At 31.8% G+C, this 20,202-nt stretch overlaps 1 protein-coding gene across 4 annotated transcripts in view; it reads left to right on the top strand.

Moving 5' to 3' along the window:
* LOC111419830 (calcium voltage-gated channel subunit cacophony) overlaps positions 1-20,202 on the top strand; it is a 147,420-nt gene that overhangs the window by 20,384 nt on the left and 106,834 nt on the right. For all 4 annotated transcript variants that reach the window (XM_071199452.1, XM_071199453.1, XM_071199456.1 and 1 more), the window contains exon 2: positions 16,269-16,445. In XM_071199452.1, the coding sequence (XP_071055553.1) occupies positions 16,270-16,445 (176 nt within the window). In that variant the 5' untranslated portion in view covers position 16,269. The remainder of the gene's footprint in view (positions 1-16,268; positions 16,446-20,202) is intronic.

Raw genomic sequence — 20,202 nt, 5'->3', positions numbered from 1 at the left:
TGGATATCCCTCGGCCTCTAAATGAGAGTGAGCGGAAGTGTTTGGCGCGGTTTTTGACTTTCATTTCTACCTTGATGGCGTGGGTAGAGAATTTAAGGGTTCTATCCAAGGTAATGCCGAGGTAGTTACAAGTTGGTGATGCTGTGATAGGAGAAGATTGAATTATTATTGTGGGAGGAGCAACGCGAATAGGGAGGAAGGGGATGAAGAATTGGGTTTTGGAAGGGTTTATCAGGATACGCCATTTTCGGTACCATTCCTCTATGATTTGGATGAGCGTCTGCAGCCTTAGGATTGATGATGGAATGTCTACATCATGTGCGACGAGAGTAGTATCATCGGCATAAAGTAGGGCGTAAGACATCGGATCGAAGACGTCTGGGTTGTCGTTGTAGATGTCATGGCAGTAGACGTTGTACAGTGCTGGCGAGATGGGAGAGGCTAGAGGGAGACCTTGTTGAGCGGTGAAACTGTGAGAGTAGTAGTTCTTCACTTTAACCAATGAGGAGCGGTCTGAAAGAAATTCTTTTAGCAGGTTAAGAAGATAAGATGGAATTTTCAACATAGCTAGCTTGTACAGTAGACCTCTGTGCCATACGGAGTCGAATGCCTTCCGAACATCCAGGAAGACTGCGGCGGATTGTTGTTTTTGGAAACGTGCTACTTGGAAGTTTGAGACAAGCACTGCCAAGGGATGAGATGTAGATCTACCTTGTTGGAATCCAAATTGGTATGACGGAATCCTCCTTGCAACAACATTGAGCAGCTTGTTCTTCAAGTGCACCTCGAAAAGCTTCCCCATTACGGGTAGCAATGAGATAGGACGGTAGTTCGCAGGGTCGGATAGAGAAGAGTCTTTCTTGGGGATGCATATGATAATAGAGGTCTTCCAATCTTGTGGGAAATGCTGGGTGGTAAGGCAATAGTTGTAAATTTTTCTTATGTGGGCGTGGATATCAAGATCCAGCTTCCTTAAGATTTCCCTTGAGATGTTGTCGTATCCAGGGGCTGTGTTGGTTCCTCTGTTAAGAAGTGTGAAGTATTCTTCTTCCTGCATGAGAGCATCCTGAGGTGTTTCGATTTGCGATTTTTTCCGGACTAGAGTATGAGAAGCCATCCGTAGGGTCAATAAGCTCCTGGGTTTCTGGGGACTTTTGGTAGTTCGAAAGTTTGCGGACTTCTTGCCAGTAGTTTTTACCCTTGCTTCTGTTGATTTTATCACAGGCCTCAATGTATTTTTCACTTCTGAATTGCTGCACCAGCTTTTGGATATTTTTATTAAGCTCATTGAACATTCTTTTCAGAGCAGGCTCCTCATAGGATCTAAAATCGCGGTAGAGTCGTCTCTTTTCTTTAATTAAACGGAGAATAAATGGTGGCAGAGGGAAATTGTAATGTTTCTTGTTGTAAGAAGGGCTCGCTTCATCCACCAAATTAAGCAAGCGTTTATTAAAGGTTGCGATAGACTCGGGTGTGATAACAGGGTTAGATCTCACATATTCCTTTATTCCTGCGTTCACTCTTTCCATATTACAAAGTTTATAGTTTTTGATCAGAGTAGGAGCTACTTTAGGTATTCGAATGGTTGTATTAATGCAGATCACAAGACCCAGATGGTCAGAGCACAGATCAGGAATGACATTAACAGACGTGATGAGCGGTCTTATGTTGTTTGTGCAGAAGATTAAATCAGGCTTGGAGTTGGGATTATTTGCCATTACAAACGTCGGAGGTGTTGCGATGCGCACAAAATTTGACATATTCACAAATTGATGGATGTGTCTGTTTTTGGCTGGGTTTGGGTTAAAGTCACCGATTATTAGACAATTGTCGTACCGTGCAGCCATGTTAAATATTGTTTCTTCTATCTTGCTAAAAGGATATATATAAACCAACAATATATGTATTCTTTCTTTTAGTTTTTGAGAAATAAATTTTTGAAATTAACAATTTTTTCGAATTTTGAATTTTTTGTCGATTAAGTTTAAAAATTCGTATAAAATCCGTTTCTTGGAATATGAGTATGAAAATTTCCTAAAGTGTTAATCAGAGTGTCTTCTTTCCAATGAACCAACCAATTTTGAAAAATAACTGTTAGTTTTTGAGAAAACAATATTTGAAGTTTTGATAAAATTTTCGATGTAGCAATTTTCATCGATAATTTTCAAAATTCGCTATTAAATTCGTTTCTTGAATCATTCTTGTGGAAATATCACCAATTATTAATTAAAGTATCCTCTTTTTAATGCAAAAAGCCGTTTTGAAAAATCGCTTTTAGTTTTTGAGAAATAAATTTTTGAAATGATCAATTTTTTCGAATTTTGTAATTTTCGCTGATTAAGTTTTAAAAATTCGTATAAAATCTATTTATTGGAATATGAGATTGAAAATTTCCTAAAGTGTTAATAAGAGTGTCTTCTTTCCAACGAACCAACCCGTTTTGAAAAATAACTTTTAGTTTTTGAGAAAACAATATTTGAAGTTTTCATAAAATTTTTGATGTAGCAATTTTCATCGATAATTTTCAAAATTCGCTATTAAATTCATTTCTTGAAATATTCTTGTGGAAATATGACCAATTATTAATTAAAGTATCCTCTTTTTAATGCTTAAAGCCGTTTTGAAAAATCGCTTTTAGTTTTTGAGAAATAAATTTTTGAAATGATCGATAAATTTTTCGAATTTTACAATTTTCGCTGATTAAATTTTAAAAATTCGTATAAAATCCATTTCTTGGAATATGAGTTTGAAAATTTCCTAAAGTGTTAATAAGAGTGTCTTCTTTCCAATGACCTAACCCGTTTTGAAAAATAACTTTTAGTTTTTGAGAAAACAATATTTGAAGTTTTGATAAAATTTTCGATGTAGCAATTTTCATCGATAATTTTCAAAATTCGCTATTAAATTCGTTTCTTGAAGGATTCTTGTGGAAATATCACCAATTATTAATTAAAGTATCCTCTTTTTAATGCAAAAAGCCGTTTTGAAAAATCGCTTTTAGTTTTTGAGAAATAAATTTTTGAAATGATCAATTTTTTCGAATTTTGAAATTTTCGCTGATTAAGTTTTAAAAATTCGTATAAAATCCGTTTCTTGGAATATGAGTTTGAAAATTTCCTAAAGTGTTAATAAGAGTGTCTTCTTTCCAATGAACCAACCCGTTTTGAAAAATAACTTTTAGTTTTTGAGAAAACAATATTTGAAGTTTTGATAAAATTTTTGATGTAGCAATTTTCATCGATAATTTTCAAAATTCGCTATTAAATTCGTTTCTTGAAGGATTCTTGTGGAAATATGACCAATTATTAATTAAAGTATCCTCTTTTTAATGCAAAAAGCCGTTTTGAAAAATCGCTTTTAGTTTTTGAGAAATAAATTTTTGAAATGATCGATAAATTTTTCGAATTTTACAATTTTCGCCGATTAAGTTTTAAAAATTCGTATAAAATCCGGTTCTTGGAATATGAGTATGAAAATTTCCTAAAGTGTTAATAAGAGTGTCCTTCTCGTTTTGAAAAATAACTTTTAGTTTTTGAGAAAACAATATTTGAAGTTTTGATAAAATTTTCGATGTTGCAATTTTCATCAATAATTTTCAAAATTCGTTTCTTGAAGGATTCTTGTGGAAATATCACCAATTATTAGTGATGGGCGCTGGGTAAATACCCGGCGGGTAGGTATTTATAAAATGGGTATTTATCTGGGTATTTACCCCGGCCCAGGGTAAATACCCAAGGAGTACATATAAAAGTAAAAATATAACAGATTCGAACAAAAATGTAGAGGAACATGATGAAATGGGCGTTGGAGACAAGGAATTGTCAACGATCAAAGACGTATTATAATCAGGTAACCACTGCTCAGTTTTCATTCTTGCGACGATGATCCGTCCATTTCCACTTGAGCTTTGCCACAATGTTGACCGCATCATTTACGCCAGTTCTTCTTCGTAGGTATTCATTTCGTATGTGGTCCCTCAGGGTTACACCCAGCATCGACCTCTTCATCTTTCTTTGCGTTACTTTGAGCTTCCTGGTAATGGCCACCGTTAATGTTAAAGTTTCGGAACCGTATGTCATAACCAAAGGAGGAAGCACGCATTGATTGAAAACAAAAGCTTTCAATCAATGCGTGCTTCCTCCTTTGGTTATGACATACGGTTCCGAAACTTTAACATTATAATATAATAATAATAATAATATACAAGAATATCGCTCATGAAGATGTCTCTAAGTTTCCTGTAGGCTGCCCATGCGAGTATCATCCTTCTGTTTAGTTCGCTTGTTTGATTATTATCTCTCGATACACGAACCTCATGGCCAAGATATATCGCTGCGATGCGAACCAACTGAGATGAGTACTTTAACAGCAATAGTGGAAAAGACAAGAAGAGATAGAGTTAGGAACAAAATTGTAAGAGAATTTTGTGGAATCGGAGATGTCATGAGATTTGCTAGGGAAAAAATAAAAAAATTTAATGAATACTTCCAATGGAAGAAACCTGGCTGATTAAGACAGCAAGAGATCAAAGATTAGCTAGAAAGAGATCCCGGGAGACCAGGAAGTTGGATTTCCAGCTCTAATAAAACACCATGAATGATGCGTAAAAAACAGGTTACAACCTGAATAAAAGAAGAAGAATAATAAGATCTTAAACGAACTACTTAATTTTCAATTGGAAATCAACAATCTCATGGATCTTGGAATCTTGGATTTGATGCAAGTGCAATATGACTAGAAAAGAATCAAACAACAAGAATTAATGAAGCACAAAAACTGAATTTAGTTATTAATATTAGACTTATATTCAATTCAGGACATTCAAAGTTGTTTTTCAAGCATTAAAGAAATCTTCTAAAGAAACTTTCCCGAAATATATGTCATAATACACTTTAATGATAATAACACCAGGAATGTGTATAAATTTGTTAGACAGTTAAGACAAAGGCACAAAGCGCACACAGCTCTATGCTGAGATGGAACAGGAAAAATAATATGTGAGAATGAAGTGAATGACATTTAGAAAAATTATTTCCAAAACCTATGAAGCATAGAAACTGATTTGGAAATAGAGCACTCCATCACACCAAAGAAAGGATAGTGTCATGGAACCTATATCAATCAGTGAGGTTCAAAACGCAATCACTACGTCAAAACATGGAAAGGCATCAGGGATCAATGACATACCATCGAAAGTATTCAAGATAAAAGTATTCATTATCACCAATATTGATGTTAGAGCTTGGAACAAGATTTGTCCTAAATTTTGTTGATATTTAGCCCGACTCTTGCAGACGCCTCCTGTACAGGGTGTCCCGTTAAGCGTACGGAGCGGCTGTATCTCAACAACGGTAAGGCCAAGAGGTTTGGGAAAAAAATCCTTATAAGCAAAGTGTACAAGAGAAATAGCTGGAAATTATTTTGAAGTTCGTAATTCGACCGCTAGGAGGCGTAACTGCCATTGAGAAACATAAAGTTGCCGCTATCTCAGAAACTTAGGCGATGAGCTATAACTTTGACAACATCATTTAATAGCTTGGATAATACCGCATCGCTTTTGTTTTGCGATATTTCTCATATCTGTCATAATAAGGGAGGGGGAGGCCAATGCGTTTTCATATGTTTACATTTTAATATCTTCTAGACCATTCAACCGATTTGAATGTTTTCGGTGTTGTTTGAAAGAGCATTTTATGCTCTTTTTAAAGATATTTTCAGTAAGACCGTCTGCTTTAAAACAAATGAGCTAGAGGACGTTATCGGCAGCGATTACATATTTTTGTGATTTTTGAAGAAAAGTTAAATGGAACGATACTATTTACTTCACAGACCCTTAGTCACCTTCAATTTTGCTAAATTTTAGTGAAAAGCGCATCTCGATATCGCCACCCGTTCTCGAGTTATAGAAGAAAATGTTAAAAACTCGAGTGCCATCAATCGGATCCAGTTACCTCATCGAGAAAAACAAATCACATTACCATGGTAACTGTAAACATGTCATTTAGTAACGCAGAAGCGTATGATAGAGCGTATGATGATTTATTTTCAATGTTTCGAATACGATGCAACTGCATGGCAAAAATGTGCAATGCAATTACGACAAAGAAAGATATTTTTCTCTAGAAGTGTTTTTAAGATTGACTTAGCGATTACGGAAAACTGGCAACGAGTAGCCCATTCAGACATCTCTATGAATTCGTAAATCATATCGGTGCGCAATGTGATCCCACATAATCTGGAAACTCCGAAAACAATTGTCCACAAGAGTTCTCAAGAGAATAATATCTCCACCACGTTTTTTTACATCAGGCCTTAACAGATACCGATTATGATAACAGACTGAACTATTACCATTGACTTTTAAATATGATTTGTGCATATCCAAACCTTTTATCACAAATGCTATGGATGCATGAAGCATCTGTCCACAAGCTGATGTAAACTTGCATAATATGCATTCTTGGTTCGAGCAAAACCCACATTGCTTTCACCCCTTTATCTATTGGGTAGACTAAATGACCTGACTTTTCAAGAAAAACCAATAACCAGGGAAAATATGACAAAACACTAAATACCAGTAAAAACGTGTCCAGGGAAGAGACTTAAGCAGCGCTTTTTTTTCGTCGAAACTAGATTAAATAAATGCATCGAGGTTTATGGAAGGCATTTCGCTCATTGGTGAGTTATTTTTGCCAAAAATTTAAGTTATTCTAAGTGTTTTGGTTTATTTTGTTTTATTATCATTGTTGATGTTTCATTGATCCGTTGGCTTTTCAACACGCCTCAAAAGTAGTTTTGAAGCAGTTCTAAGCTTGGATAAAGTGTGAAGGAAGGTTCTAGATAATAAAATTTTTGTTCTCTCTTATTTGTTTCCTAAGGTAACTTGATCCGATTAACACTTTGCCGTCCGCACGTTTCGCAAAAATTTATTCGCTCGGCGCCGGCAGAATATTCAGATTACTTATCCGTGCAAAAAGTCAAGGCCCCTCACTTTAGAGATCGATATCTTTGTAACCGATCGATGAAAAAAATTGCGACAAAGTTTGTTGTAATCACTGAACATTCCTACGTAACATATATTAATTTGAAAATTTTCGGATAAGCGGTTTTCTTTTTATCGCGAGTTAAATGAAAAAAGTACCCGATTTTTGAGTGTGCCGGCAACTTTGTTAACTTTGCGATTTTTTTTCTCGAAAACTATTTGATAAAAAAATTTGAAATTTGAACTGGTGGTAAACCGATGTGTTCTTAATGTGGTGCATATCTTATTTTTTCGATATGCCATATAGTTTCGCGGAAAATCGCGATTTAGTAGGATGCGGTTATTTCGGAAACGACCCGGCGGATTTCAACGCGGTTTTTACCAAAATATGTCAAATCATGTCGGTTGTCGAATTCCGTTATCAGTTTTTCAAAATTAGGGCTTCCTAATTTTTTAAGGGCGATTTAATGGAATTACAAATTAAAGAGAAACAGAAATATGCCATGGGGGTTCCGGCCAATCGGAACAGAGTTGAAGAGATGTTGCTGGCGTGCGCTTCGGACGGGCCGTGGCGAATCATATTTAAAATTTTAGATAAAATTATTTTATTTCAAATTCAATAAGTATGTTTCATTTTTGTATATAAGACATGAATAATGCATATAAATTTAAACAAAATAGCATGGCACTATTTTCTTCAAAATTTTTTATTTTGTTTTTAACATATATCAAGAATATTAATAATTATTATTATTATTTTATTTTTATTATGTTATATTAATCTTATTGCTAGTTCTCCTGATTTTCAATCCTGTCTAGCCATTTTCACGAAATTTCGAGTAAATGTAAATAAATGTAAAATTTGTATGTTTTATATAATAATAATAATAATGTACTTTTATTGAAACCACAAAATAAATACAACAAAACAATAGTAAGAATAACAATAAACAATAAACTAATACGTAAACCACACAACAAATAAATACATATTTTGGCATATATGTTTCTTGATTTATATTTTCTTTGGTACCTACTTAGTATTTCTCTTTTTGATGATATGAAGCAAAACGATCCCCAAGATGTAACGCAACTCCACAAGACTTGCACATTAAATTCGTTGTTCTTCTTTTTTTGTTTTTGGAACAAACACGGCATCTTCTTCGTTTACGAAGTTTAATTTTTCTACAAATCCTCTATGTTGTCGCATCGTTCCACAGACTCGAATTTTCTTTGTAAGTAAATTCTCCGCAAGTTCTACACAATTGTAGTAATTGTCCATGTATAAGTGATATATTATATTATGTTAAAAATAAAATTAAAAATTTTGAAGAAAATAGTGCCAAGCTATTTTGTTTAAATTTATATGCATTATTCATGTCTTGTATACAAAAATGAAACATACTTATTGAATTTGAAATAAAATAATTTTATCTAAAATTTTAAATATGATTCGCCACGGCCCGTCCGAAGCGCACGCCAGCAGCATCTCTTCAACTCTGTTCCGATTGGCCGGAACCCCCATGGCATATTTCTGTTTCTCTTTAATTTGTAATTCCATTAAATCGCCCTTAAAAAATTAGGGAGCCCTAATTTTGAAAAACTGATAACGGAATTCGACAACCGACATGATTTGACATATTTTGGTAAAAACCGCGTTGAAATCCGCCAGGTCGTTTCCGAAATAACCGCATCCTACTAAACCGCGATTTTCCGCGAAACTATATGGAATATAAAAAAAATAAAATATGCCCCACATTAAGAACACATCGGTTTGCCACCAGTTCAAATTTGAAATTTTTTCGTCAAATAGTTTTCGAGAAAAAAAATCGCAAAGTTGACAAAGTTGCCGGCACACTCAAAAATCGGGTACTTTTTTCATTTAACTCGCGATAAAAAGAAAACCGCGGATCCGAAAATTTTCAAATTAACATATGTTACGTAGAAATGTTCAGTGATTACAACAAACTTTGTCGCAATTTTTTTCATCGATCGGTTGCGAAGATATCGATCTCTAAAGTGAGGGGCCTTGACTTTTTGCACGGATAGTAGATCCATACGTAAGCGGGCGACACCAATGTGGTGACGCCGGCCGTTGAGCGATATTTTTCGCGCGACACCACTGTGGTGTCGCCGGACGGCATAGTGTTAAGATATACGAATTTTTAACATTTTCTTTTATAATTCGAGAATGGATGGAGATATCGAGATGCGGTTTTCACTAATATTTAGCAAATTTTATGGTGATTAACGGTCCGTGAAGTAAATAGTACCGTTCCATTTAACTTTTTTTCAAAAATCACAAAAATATGTAACCGTTGCAGATAACGCCCTCTAGCTTATTTGTTTTAAACCAAGCGGTCTTACTGAAAATATCTTTTAAAAGAGCATGAAATGCTCTTTCAAACAAGACCAAAAATATTCAAATCGGTTGAATGGTCCAGGAGATATTAAAATATAAATATTTGAAAACGCATTGGCCTCCCCCTCCCTTATTATGACAGATATGAAAAATGTTGCAAAACAAAAGCGATGCGGTATTATCCAAGCTACTAAATGATGTTGTCAAAGTTATAGCTCATCGTCTAACTTTTTGAGATAGCGGGAATTTTATGTTTCTCTATGGCAGTTACGCCCCCTAGCGGTCGAATTACGAACTTCAAAATAATTTCCAGCTATTTCTCTTGCCCACTTTGCTTATAAAGATTTTTTTCCCAAACGTCTTGGCCTTACCGTTCTAGAGATACAGCCGCTCCGTACGCTTAACGGGACACCTGTATATGTTCAGCATCAGTTTCATCTCTCCAAGACTATCAGAAATAAGGACTATATCGTCCGCGTAGCGCAAATTACTTAGGTATTGCCATCAATGTTTATACCTTTTTGGGTCCAATCCAGTTGTTTAAATGCACTCTCCAGGACTGTGATGAACAATTTGGGTTCAACATTATATCGCCTTGTCTTATCCCACGCCCAATGGGTATTCGATCAGTACTTTCATGCAATTTTACCGTCAATGTAGCATTCTTGTAAATGTTATAAATAAGTTTGGTGTATCGATAATGGACTCTGCATTCTTGAAGTACTTGCAAAACTGCCATCAACTCAATTTAAATCAAATTTTATAAATTCCTCTAAATACCCATCTTGGGTAAATACCCCCGGGTATGTATCCAGGGAATTTTCCCTTGAAAATAAATACCCAGGTATTTTACAACACTGCCAATTATTAATTAAAGTATCCTCTTTTTAGAGTTGCTTCGTTAGTTAAATCAGCATCAAAAAAGTTCATTTTGTATCTTGGATTCAAATAAGTTGACATATCTAATCAGCTTTCTTATTAATTTCATTTTTATTCAAATATCGCAATAATGTGGCAATATTATTATCCAAAAATTCTTCTTTTCCATCAGTAGTCTTTACACAGTGCTTCTTCTTTGCTATACGAGATGTGATTGACTCGGACTGGTGTCCCTTATGCATTGACAGTCCAACAGTTGGAGTCGAGTTGGTTGATAACAATGCTGGAAGTGTAACCCTATTTGCGATGGCTGTGCTATTAGGAGGGAAGGTAAAGGAACTTTTTTGGTTGACTACAAATAAAATATCATTTCTAACAATTCATTAATAATCCGTATTCTCAGAGAATACGTTCGAATTAACAAACCAATTTCAATTAACGCGCTGCTAATTCGATTATAGGTGTAGAGTCGAGCGACCGACAAGTCAACGATTCATAATCCTCATCCGCCAGCAAATAGAACCGTCAGCGTCAACTCCCAATTCAATTAGATTTATTCGTTTTTACCAACGTCCATTTTTATTATTTGCTAATAAATTTTTTTTATCCAAACCGCGTGATGTTCATTGGACCGAGAAAGCCTCGTCGCACACAATAATACAACGAGGCGCCGTCGAAACCGCGTTGACATTTTCCTGGTCGTGATTTTCACCAGGGCTGAATTCCATTTCGTCCTCAATAATTAAGCGATATTAAGCACGTCTTTCTCGACGTTACCCAACCCCTTAAGATAACTTAATACGGTCTGTCCTACGTGTGTCCGTCCACGTTTGCTTCCGAGCCAAACACCCTACTAAGTTTCGTAATTTGATCGCGTTTGCAAGTCGGAACACGTTACCATGTTAGTTAATCCTCTCTTTGGATTACGCAAAATGATTCAAACAAAAGAGGAGTTTTAACCAATCGTAACTAGTTCAAGGTTGGTACGTATTAAAAGGCTTCTAATATCATTTAACTTGATAAAACATGTAAGGTATCATCAACTGAATCAATTACCAATCAATTTTATTTTGATTTCTTAAAAAAGAAGAGAATTTTCGTATGAGTTGATTCTGTTATTCAGTGCGAATAAATTGAGAAATTCCGATCCGTGTACGTGACACGTTTCAACAAGCCACACGTAACAAAGTTCGAATATTGAAATTTTCGAGGTCCGCCACCTTAATTTAAAATTGATCGATCCAACAAAAACTGTTTTGAAACCACTTTGTTCGATATTAAATTGTTTTTTGCCTGATGATGAGTCGTGTTGTCAAAGGGACACCGAAACTTTGTTTCTTTTACAATCTCGCCTTCCACAGTTTTAAACTTATAAAAAATTCAACGTGTATTTAGCAAGTTATGCGTTCGCAGCTTTATATTCCACTCAATTTGACTTTGATGAAAAGTTTTACTTTTATTTGAAGTCTTTGACTTTGTGGTTAATTAAAAACAATTTCTTACTAAAATATTTTTCTCCGTTGCGTTTAGTTTTTTAGGTATTGACGGTATTTTATTAATAAAAATCGACGATTTTGATATGTTTCGGCTTGTATGATTTCTTACTAAAAAAATATTATAACCAAGCTGAATCTGGTGATGGATTAACTCTTTTTGGTTTATTATAAACAATTTATTTATACAATACATTTCTCCAATGCATTTTGCTTTAGAGTTATGGACGACTTTATTAATGAAAATCAACGATTTTGATATTTTTGCGGTTTTTATGATTTCTAACTAAAAAATTATTATAACAAAGCTAAATCTGGTGACGGATTAACTCTTTTTGGTTTATTATAAACAATTTATTTATACATTACATTTCTCCAATGCATTTTGTTTTAGAGTTATGAACGATTTTATTAATGAAAATCAACGATTTTGACGTTTTGTGGTTTTTATGATTTCTAACAAAAAAATTATTATAACAAAACTAAATCTGGTGATGGATTAACTCTTTTTGGTTTATTATAAACAATTTATTTATACATTACATTTCTCCAATGCATTTTGTTTTAGAGTTATGGAGGACTTTATTAATGAAAATCAACGATTTTGATATTTTTGCGGTTTTTATGATTTCTAACTAAAAAATTATTATAACAAAGCTAAATCTAGTGACGGATTAACTCTTTTTGGTTTATTATAAACAATTTATTTATAAGAAACCTTTCTCCAGTGCATTTAGTTTAGGATTTATGAACGATTTTATTAATGAAAATCAACGATTTTGACGTTTTGTGGTTTTTATGATTTCTAACTAAAAAATTATTATAACAAAGCTAAATCTGGTGATGGATTAACTCTTTTTGGTTTATTATAAACCATTTATTTATACATTACATTTCTCCAATGCATTTTGTTTTAGAGTTATGGAGGACTTTATTAATGAAAATCAACGATTTTGATATTTTTGCGGTTTTTATGATTTCTAACTAAAAAATTATTATAACAAAGCTAAATCTAGTGACGGATTAACTCTTTTTAGTTTATTATAAACAATTTATTTATAAGAAACCTTTCTCCAGTGCATTTAGTTTAGGATTTATGAACGATTTTATTAATGAAAATCAACGATTTTGACGTTTTGTGGTTTTTATGATTTCTAACTAAAAAATTATTATAACAAAGCTACATCTGGTGATGGATTAAATCTTTTTGGTTTATTATAAACAATTTATTTATACATTACATTTCTCCAATGCATTTTGTTTTAGAGTTATGGAGGACTTTATTAATGAAAATCAACAATTTTGATATTTTTGTGGTTTTTATGGTTTCTAACTAAAAAATTATTATAACAAAGCTAAATCTGGTGATGAATTAACTCTTTTCGGTTTATTATAAACAATTTATTTATAAGACACTTTTCTCCAATGCGTTTAGTTTAGGAGTTATGGACGATTTTATTAATGAAAATCAACGATTTTGACATTTTTCGGTTTTTGTAGTTTCTAACAAAAAATTATTATAACAAAGTTGAATCTAGTGATGGATTAACTCTTTTTGGTTTATTATAAACAATTTATTTACAAAACACTTTTCTCCAATGCGTTTAGTTTAGGAGTTATGGACGATTTTATTAATGAAAATCAACGATTTTGACGTTTTGTGGTTTTTATGATTTCTAACTAAAAAATTATTATAACAAAGCTAAATCTGGTGATGAATTAACTCTTTTCGGTTTATTATAAACAATTTATTGATAAGACACTTTTCTCCAGTGCGTTTAGTTTAGGAGTTATGGACGATTTTATTAATGAAAATCAACGATTTTAACGTTTTGCGGTTTTTATGATTTCTAACTAAAAAATTATTATAACAAAGCTAAATCTGGTGATGAATTAACTCTTTTCCGTTTATTATAAACAATTTATTTATAAGACACTTTTTTCCAGTGCGTTTAGTTTAGGAGTTATGGACGACTTTATTAATGAAAATCAACGATTTTGATATATTTCGGTTTTTATGATTTTTAACTAAAAAATTATTATAACAAAGCTAAATCTGGTGATGAATTAACTTTTTTTAGTTTATTATAAACAATTTATTTACAAGAAACTTTTCTCTAACGCGTTTAGTTTTGGAGTTATGGACGAGTTTATTAATGAAAATCATCAATTTTGACATTTTTCGGTTTTTGTAGTTTCTAACAAAAAATTATTATAACAACACTGAATCTAGTGATGGATTAACTCTTTTTGGTTTATTATAAACAATTTATTTATAAGACACTTTCCTCCAGTGCGTTTAGTTTAGGAGTTATGGACGTTTTTATTAATGAAAATCTACGATTTTGATGTTTTGCGGTTTTTATGATTTCTAACTAAAAGATTATTATAACAAAGTTCAATTTGGTGATGAATTAACTTTTTTGATTTATTATAAACAATTTATTTATACAATACATTTCTCCAATGCATTTTGTTTTGGAGTTATGGACGACTTTATTAATGAAAATCACCAATTTTGACATTGTTCGGTTTTTGTAATTTCTAACAAAAAATTATTATAACAACGCTGAATCTAGTGATGGATTAACTCTTTTTGGTTTACTATAAACAATTTATTTATAAAACACTTTTCTCCAATGCGTTTAGTTTTGGAGTTATGGACGATTTTATTAATGAAAATCAACGATTTTGATATTTTGCGGTTTTTATGATTTTTAACTAAAAAGTTATTATAACAAAGTTCAATTTGGTGATGAATTAACTTTTTTGATTTATTATAAACAATTTATTTATACAATACATTCCTCCAATGCATTTTGTTTTAGAATTATGGATAATTTTATTAATGAAAATCAACGATTTTAACGTTTTGCCGTTTTTATGATTTCTAACTATAAAATTATTATAACAAAGCTAAATCTGGCGATGAATTAACTCTTTTTAGTTTATTATAAACAATTTATTTACAAGAAACTTTTCTCTAACGCGTTTAGTTTTAGAATTATGGACGACTTTATTAATGAAAATCACCAATTTTGACATTTTTCGGTTTTTGTAGTTTCTAACAAAAAATTATTATAACAAAGCTGAATCTAGTGATGGATTAACTGTTTTTGGTTTATTATAAACAATTTATTTATAAAACACTTTTCTCCAATGCGTTTAGCTTTGGAGTTATGGACGATTTTATTAATGAAAATCAACGATTTTGATGTTTTGCGGTTTTTATGATTTCTAACTAAAAAATTATTATAACAAAGCTAAATCTGGCGATAAATTAACTCTTTTTAGTTTATTATAAACAATTTATTTACAAGAAACTTTTCTCTAACGCGTTTAGTTTTGGAGTTATGGACGACTTTATTAATGAAAATCACCAATTTTGACATTGTTCGGTTTTTGTAATTTCTAACAAAAAATTATTATAACAACGCTGAATCTAGTGATGGATTAACTCTTTTTGGTTTACTATAAACAATTTATTTATAAAACACTTTTCTCCAATGCGTTTAGTTTTGGAGTTATGGACGATTTTATTAATGAAAATCAACGATTTTGATATTTTGCGGTTTTTATGATTTCTAACTAAAAAATTATTATAACAAAGCTAAATCTGGCGATGAATTAACTCTTTTTAGTTTATTATAAACAATTTATTTACAAGAAACTTTTCTCTAACGCGTTTAGTTTTTGAATTATGGACGACTTTATTAATAAAAATCACCAATTTTGACATTTTTCGGTTTTTGTAGTTTCTAACAAAAAAATTATTATAACAAACCTGTATCAAGTGATGGATTAACTTTTTTGGTTTATTATAAACAATTTATTGATAAGACACTTTTCTCCAACGCGTTTAGTTTTGGAGTTATGGACGACTTTATTAATGATAATCAAGGTTTTTACATTATCCAAAATCACAAATAACTGGTTTTCCCCGCTTTACAAACGTTTAAATCCCTTTAATTAAGTAAAAGACATTATTAATTCAACAATTTTTATTAATTAAATTAAAAATTTCAGTTCGATTTGGTCCAAATAAGATTTAAATCGATTTAGAACGTGTTCAATACACGTGATCTAAGAAATTCTGTACCGTAACATTCTAGTTATACAACCGATTTCGACAAAATCTCTTGTAGAAAGGAGAAAATGGGTCAAATGTTCAGCAACAGGTCTAGATCCTGTTGGATTCAACAAGTTTTGCCACAATCTCTGCAAAAAGGTTGAAAAAAATGTAATTACACATGCAATTTGTAACATTTTTCTTTTGGTGGTATTTTCCGAAAATTTTTCTGTATGTACAAAACCCTTTGATCTGTACAACCTCTTAATTAAGCGCGAGATGTTACGGTTCACCGGTTTTCATCTCTTTTCAGCGATTATTTTTCATTAAAAAATCTTTTCGAGTAAAGTTCTCGTCGGAAAGATTTAATTTCCAGAACAAGTAATAGGGTCGAGTTTTTCTGACACGAAATCAATACATTTAATTGGTAATGCAATTATCTTTTAATATCATTAACTCTTTTGTTTGTTTGTTTGTTTACAGGATGTTGGGTGGAGTTGCAGGACGTCACATGTCCAACAGGCGAAGAGGTTCTTCACCCGCAATACGAATTGAGGACCTCCCTGCGAGTCGATATGCACGAAGAAGAAGAGCTGTTACCACTTCGGACCATAAATCATGTGCCCTTATACAAACAAGACTTAAATTGGGTGATATCATGTAAGTTAAAAAATTCTTTTGTGTTGAATTGAAATTGGAGTAATAGAGGTAATCATCTTTCGCAATTATCTTCTCAATTTAGAGAGAAATTCGTTTCTATTACACAAATTAGGGTCGAGTATTACTCCAAGAATATAATTTCAAGGATTTAAAAAAATTTAAATAAAAACGACGATTTAATGTATGGTTAAGCAAAGCATTTAGATAAACGAAATTACATTTTCTGCCGTAAAAAGGTGCACTGGAAACCAAAAGAGTTATGGGCCACTTATACCATATATTACCGAATAAAACCTCGCGTTAAAACCGGCTATTTATGTGATTTTATGGCTCTTTTTACAGTTTTCGCCATATCATCTTTAGTATAAAAATCACCAATAAAAATTGTAGCGCCATCTATTAGTGTGTTTTCGTACTACATCAACGACGCTTTCAAATTTTCAGGTTAGGTTCAAATCCGTGACAGTTTCGGCTTGAATCCGTTAGATGGCGCTAAGCTTTTACATCTAACCTAAAAAAATCCTCGTGTATTAAAATAATAATTGAATTAATTCTTTTTCTACTTACTAAATGGCTAAAAAATTATATAAAAATTTATATTTTTCGTTTTAAATTTTATTTTCCGAAATAATGACCAAGAAAATTTCTAAGAATTAGTTGTTGAGATTTCCCGTTAGGTGGGGTGATTGTTACCCGGAAATGATACGTTGCGGGGGTGTAAAATTAAAGGATCGATTAGAATAGGCGAACTAAACGTGGGTATTACTAAAAATTATATTTGGGGAAACCCGTTTTAGTGCTGGAAAATCGTCGCAGGATTTAGATACGCCTGCGCGGGGTCTTTTTTCAACGCTTTGACCGAATACATGAATGAGTTGTGGAATGTTTGCCTCCTCGTTTCCTTTCCTCGAGACGCGATATCCAATTCTGCGCACGCCCGTCGTGTTTCTGCTGATTTTCGACAATCTCCATAGGCGTGGAAATTTTATTTTATAATAGGGGGCAACATTTCTAACACGATCAAAATCATCAAATTATTTTTTTAATAGCCTCTTGTAACTTAAGCCCTTCAAAAGTTTAAGGCAAATGCAGATCCTTTATGAATCTTAATATTGCCCTAATGTCTTGTTCCTTTATATCGGTAGGTGTCAGGCGAAAATTTTGTGACACATTCCAACAGTATATGTTCAGCAGTCTCTGACTCGTCGTTGCAAAGTTAACAACTTTGATCCTCAGCTTGTCCAATACTTCAGAGGTGGTATTTTAAGTAATAATCAGGAAATTTTTATAATACCACATCAACGTTTTTATATCTTATCATAAACTGCAATCTTCTAGCTTCAATTTAAGATATAAATCGTTTCTTTACTGTTAAAAATTCAGTTGGTACAACTTTTTGAAAACATTGATTTTTTTCTGAATTGGATATAAAAAGGATGAATATAATCGGTTTATATTTGGGCAGAGAGAAAGGGGGGGATACCACAGAAGGGTATGGATATAGGAATGCAAGAAAGAGCGACTGAGATAAGGAAGACTAGATATATCTCAAAATACAGAGAGATTGTAACAGAGCAGGGGAAGAGGTTGGGTTGGGTTAGGTTATGAGGTTGGTGGCCAGATTTATGTGTGGTAATGAGAGCCAATAGATAGTGGGTGGAGGATGAGGAAACCATCTTCTGGTAAAGTATGATGAGTTGAAAGAGAAGATGGGCTGGAGGCAAATGCTTGGAGAGAAGGCGGAGACGAGGAGATGGATGGGGGAGGTGGTGGCAGATATATAATAATTTGAAAATGATCTTGCTTTATGAAATACCTATGTTTCTTCCAAAGTCATCAATGAATTTCTGCCAATTCAAGATTTGTTATACATCATTTGACTAAGTGACATTTGACTAAGTTGAAACTTTAATTTTAACTTTATTATCATTAAAAAGGATATGAAAAGTTCTTTAAAATGACACCAAACTCGATGGGGTTATTTTTATAAACAAAAAAGTTATTACACTTTTATTAATGACATAAACAAGAAACAATTGACGATCGTTTTTTTTTTAATCACGCATAACTTTTTTGTTTTTTAAGATAACATGGTCGAGTTTGGGCTCAAATTAAAGGAAATTTTGTGTAGATTTCGATTCTAATTATAAAAATTAATTTAATTAAAAAAAATTTTTTTTGTCATTTTAAAATTTTTTAATTCGATTTGACTTTGTATTACTAACAAGAAATGAAATAGGAATAAAATAACTTATAAAGTGAGTCCAAACTTGACGCATTTATGTCAAAAAATAAATAATTCAATTTTTAATTTTGACATATTTGTCAATTTCATAAAAAATCCTTTAAAATGAGTCCAAACTCGACGTATTTAACTTTAATATGAATGGAAATACAATCATTTCCGGTTTGAAACGTCAACGTCAATTTTGACATATTTGTCATCTTCATTAAAAAACCTTTAAAATGAGTCCAAAGATGACGTACTTATCTTAAAAAACAAAAAAGTTAGAATAGAAAAACGTTAAACCCGAAGTTAGCAACAATTGAGATACCAATTTAATTATTAAACATTAATACCAACCTTAATTTTTAATTCTTTTTTATTGTATTTTTGTTTTTGTGATAAATTTTAAGACATTTTATAAAAATTAAGAATTTGTCAATATAACATTGACATTTGTAACCGGAAGTTGACCATAACTTCATTAATATTGAAGATAAATATGTCGTGTTTGTACTCATTTTAAAGGATTTTTAATGAAGATTACAAATTTGTCAAAATTGAAGTTGACATTTTAAATCTGAAGTTAGTTAACATATAATAGACAAATGGACAACTTCATGGTGTTCTTTCATTAAACCCTAAGTTAGCAATAATGAAGATAGCAATTTAATTTTTAAATATTAATACCAACCTTAATTTTTTATTTTTTTTAAATTATATTTTTATTTTTTTGAAAAACATTAAGACAGTTTATAAAAACTAAGAATATGTCAAAATGACATTGAATTAAACGTATCATGTTTGGACTCATTTTAAAGGATTTTTCACTACGATTACAAATATGTCAAAATTGACGTTCGAAAACCGGAAGTTGACCATAACTTCATTAATATTGAAGATAAATATGTCGTGTTTGTACTCATTTTAAAGGATTTTTAATGAATATTACAAATATGTCAAAATTGAGGTTGAGATTTTAAATCTGAAGTTAGTTATCATATAATAGACAAATGGACAACTTCATGGTGCTCTTTCATTAAACCCTAAGTTAGCAATAATGAAGATAGCAATTTAATTTTTAAATATTAATACCAACCTTAATTTTTTATTTTTTTTAAATTATATTTTTGTTTTTGTGACAAATATTAAGACAGTTTATAAAAATTAAGAATATGTCAAAATGACATTGACACTTCAAATATCATGTTTATGTCATGATATTTATCGTATCATGTTTGGACTCATTTTAAAGGATTTTTCACGACGATTACAAATATGTCAAACTTGACGTTGACATTCTTAACCGGAAGTTGACCATAACTTCATTAATATTGAAGATAAATATGTCGTGTTTGTACTCATTTTAAAGGATTTTTAATGAAGATTACAAATATGTCAAAATTGAAGTTGACATTTTAAATTTGAAGTTAGTTATCATATAATAGACAAATGGACAACTTCATGGTGTTCTTTCAATAAACTCTAAGTTAGCAATAATGAAGATAGCAATTTAATATTTAAATATTAATA

This window comes from Onthophagus taurus, chromosome 10, assembly GCF_036711975.1.
Source record: "Onthophagus taurus isolate NC chromosome 10, IU_Otau_3.0, whole genome shotgun sequence".
NCBI classification, from domain to species: domain Eukaryota; kingdom Metazoa; phylum Arthropoda; class Insecta; order Coleoptera; family Scarabaeidae; genus Onthophagus; species Onthophagus taurus.
This window is presented reverse-complemented; position numbering and strand designations above follow the sequence as displayed.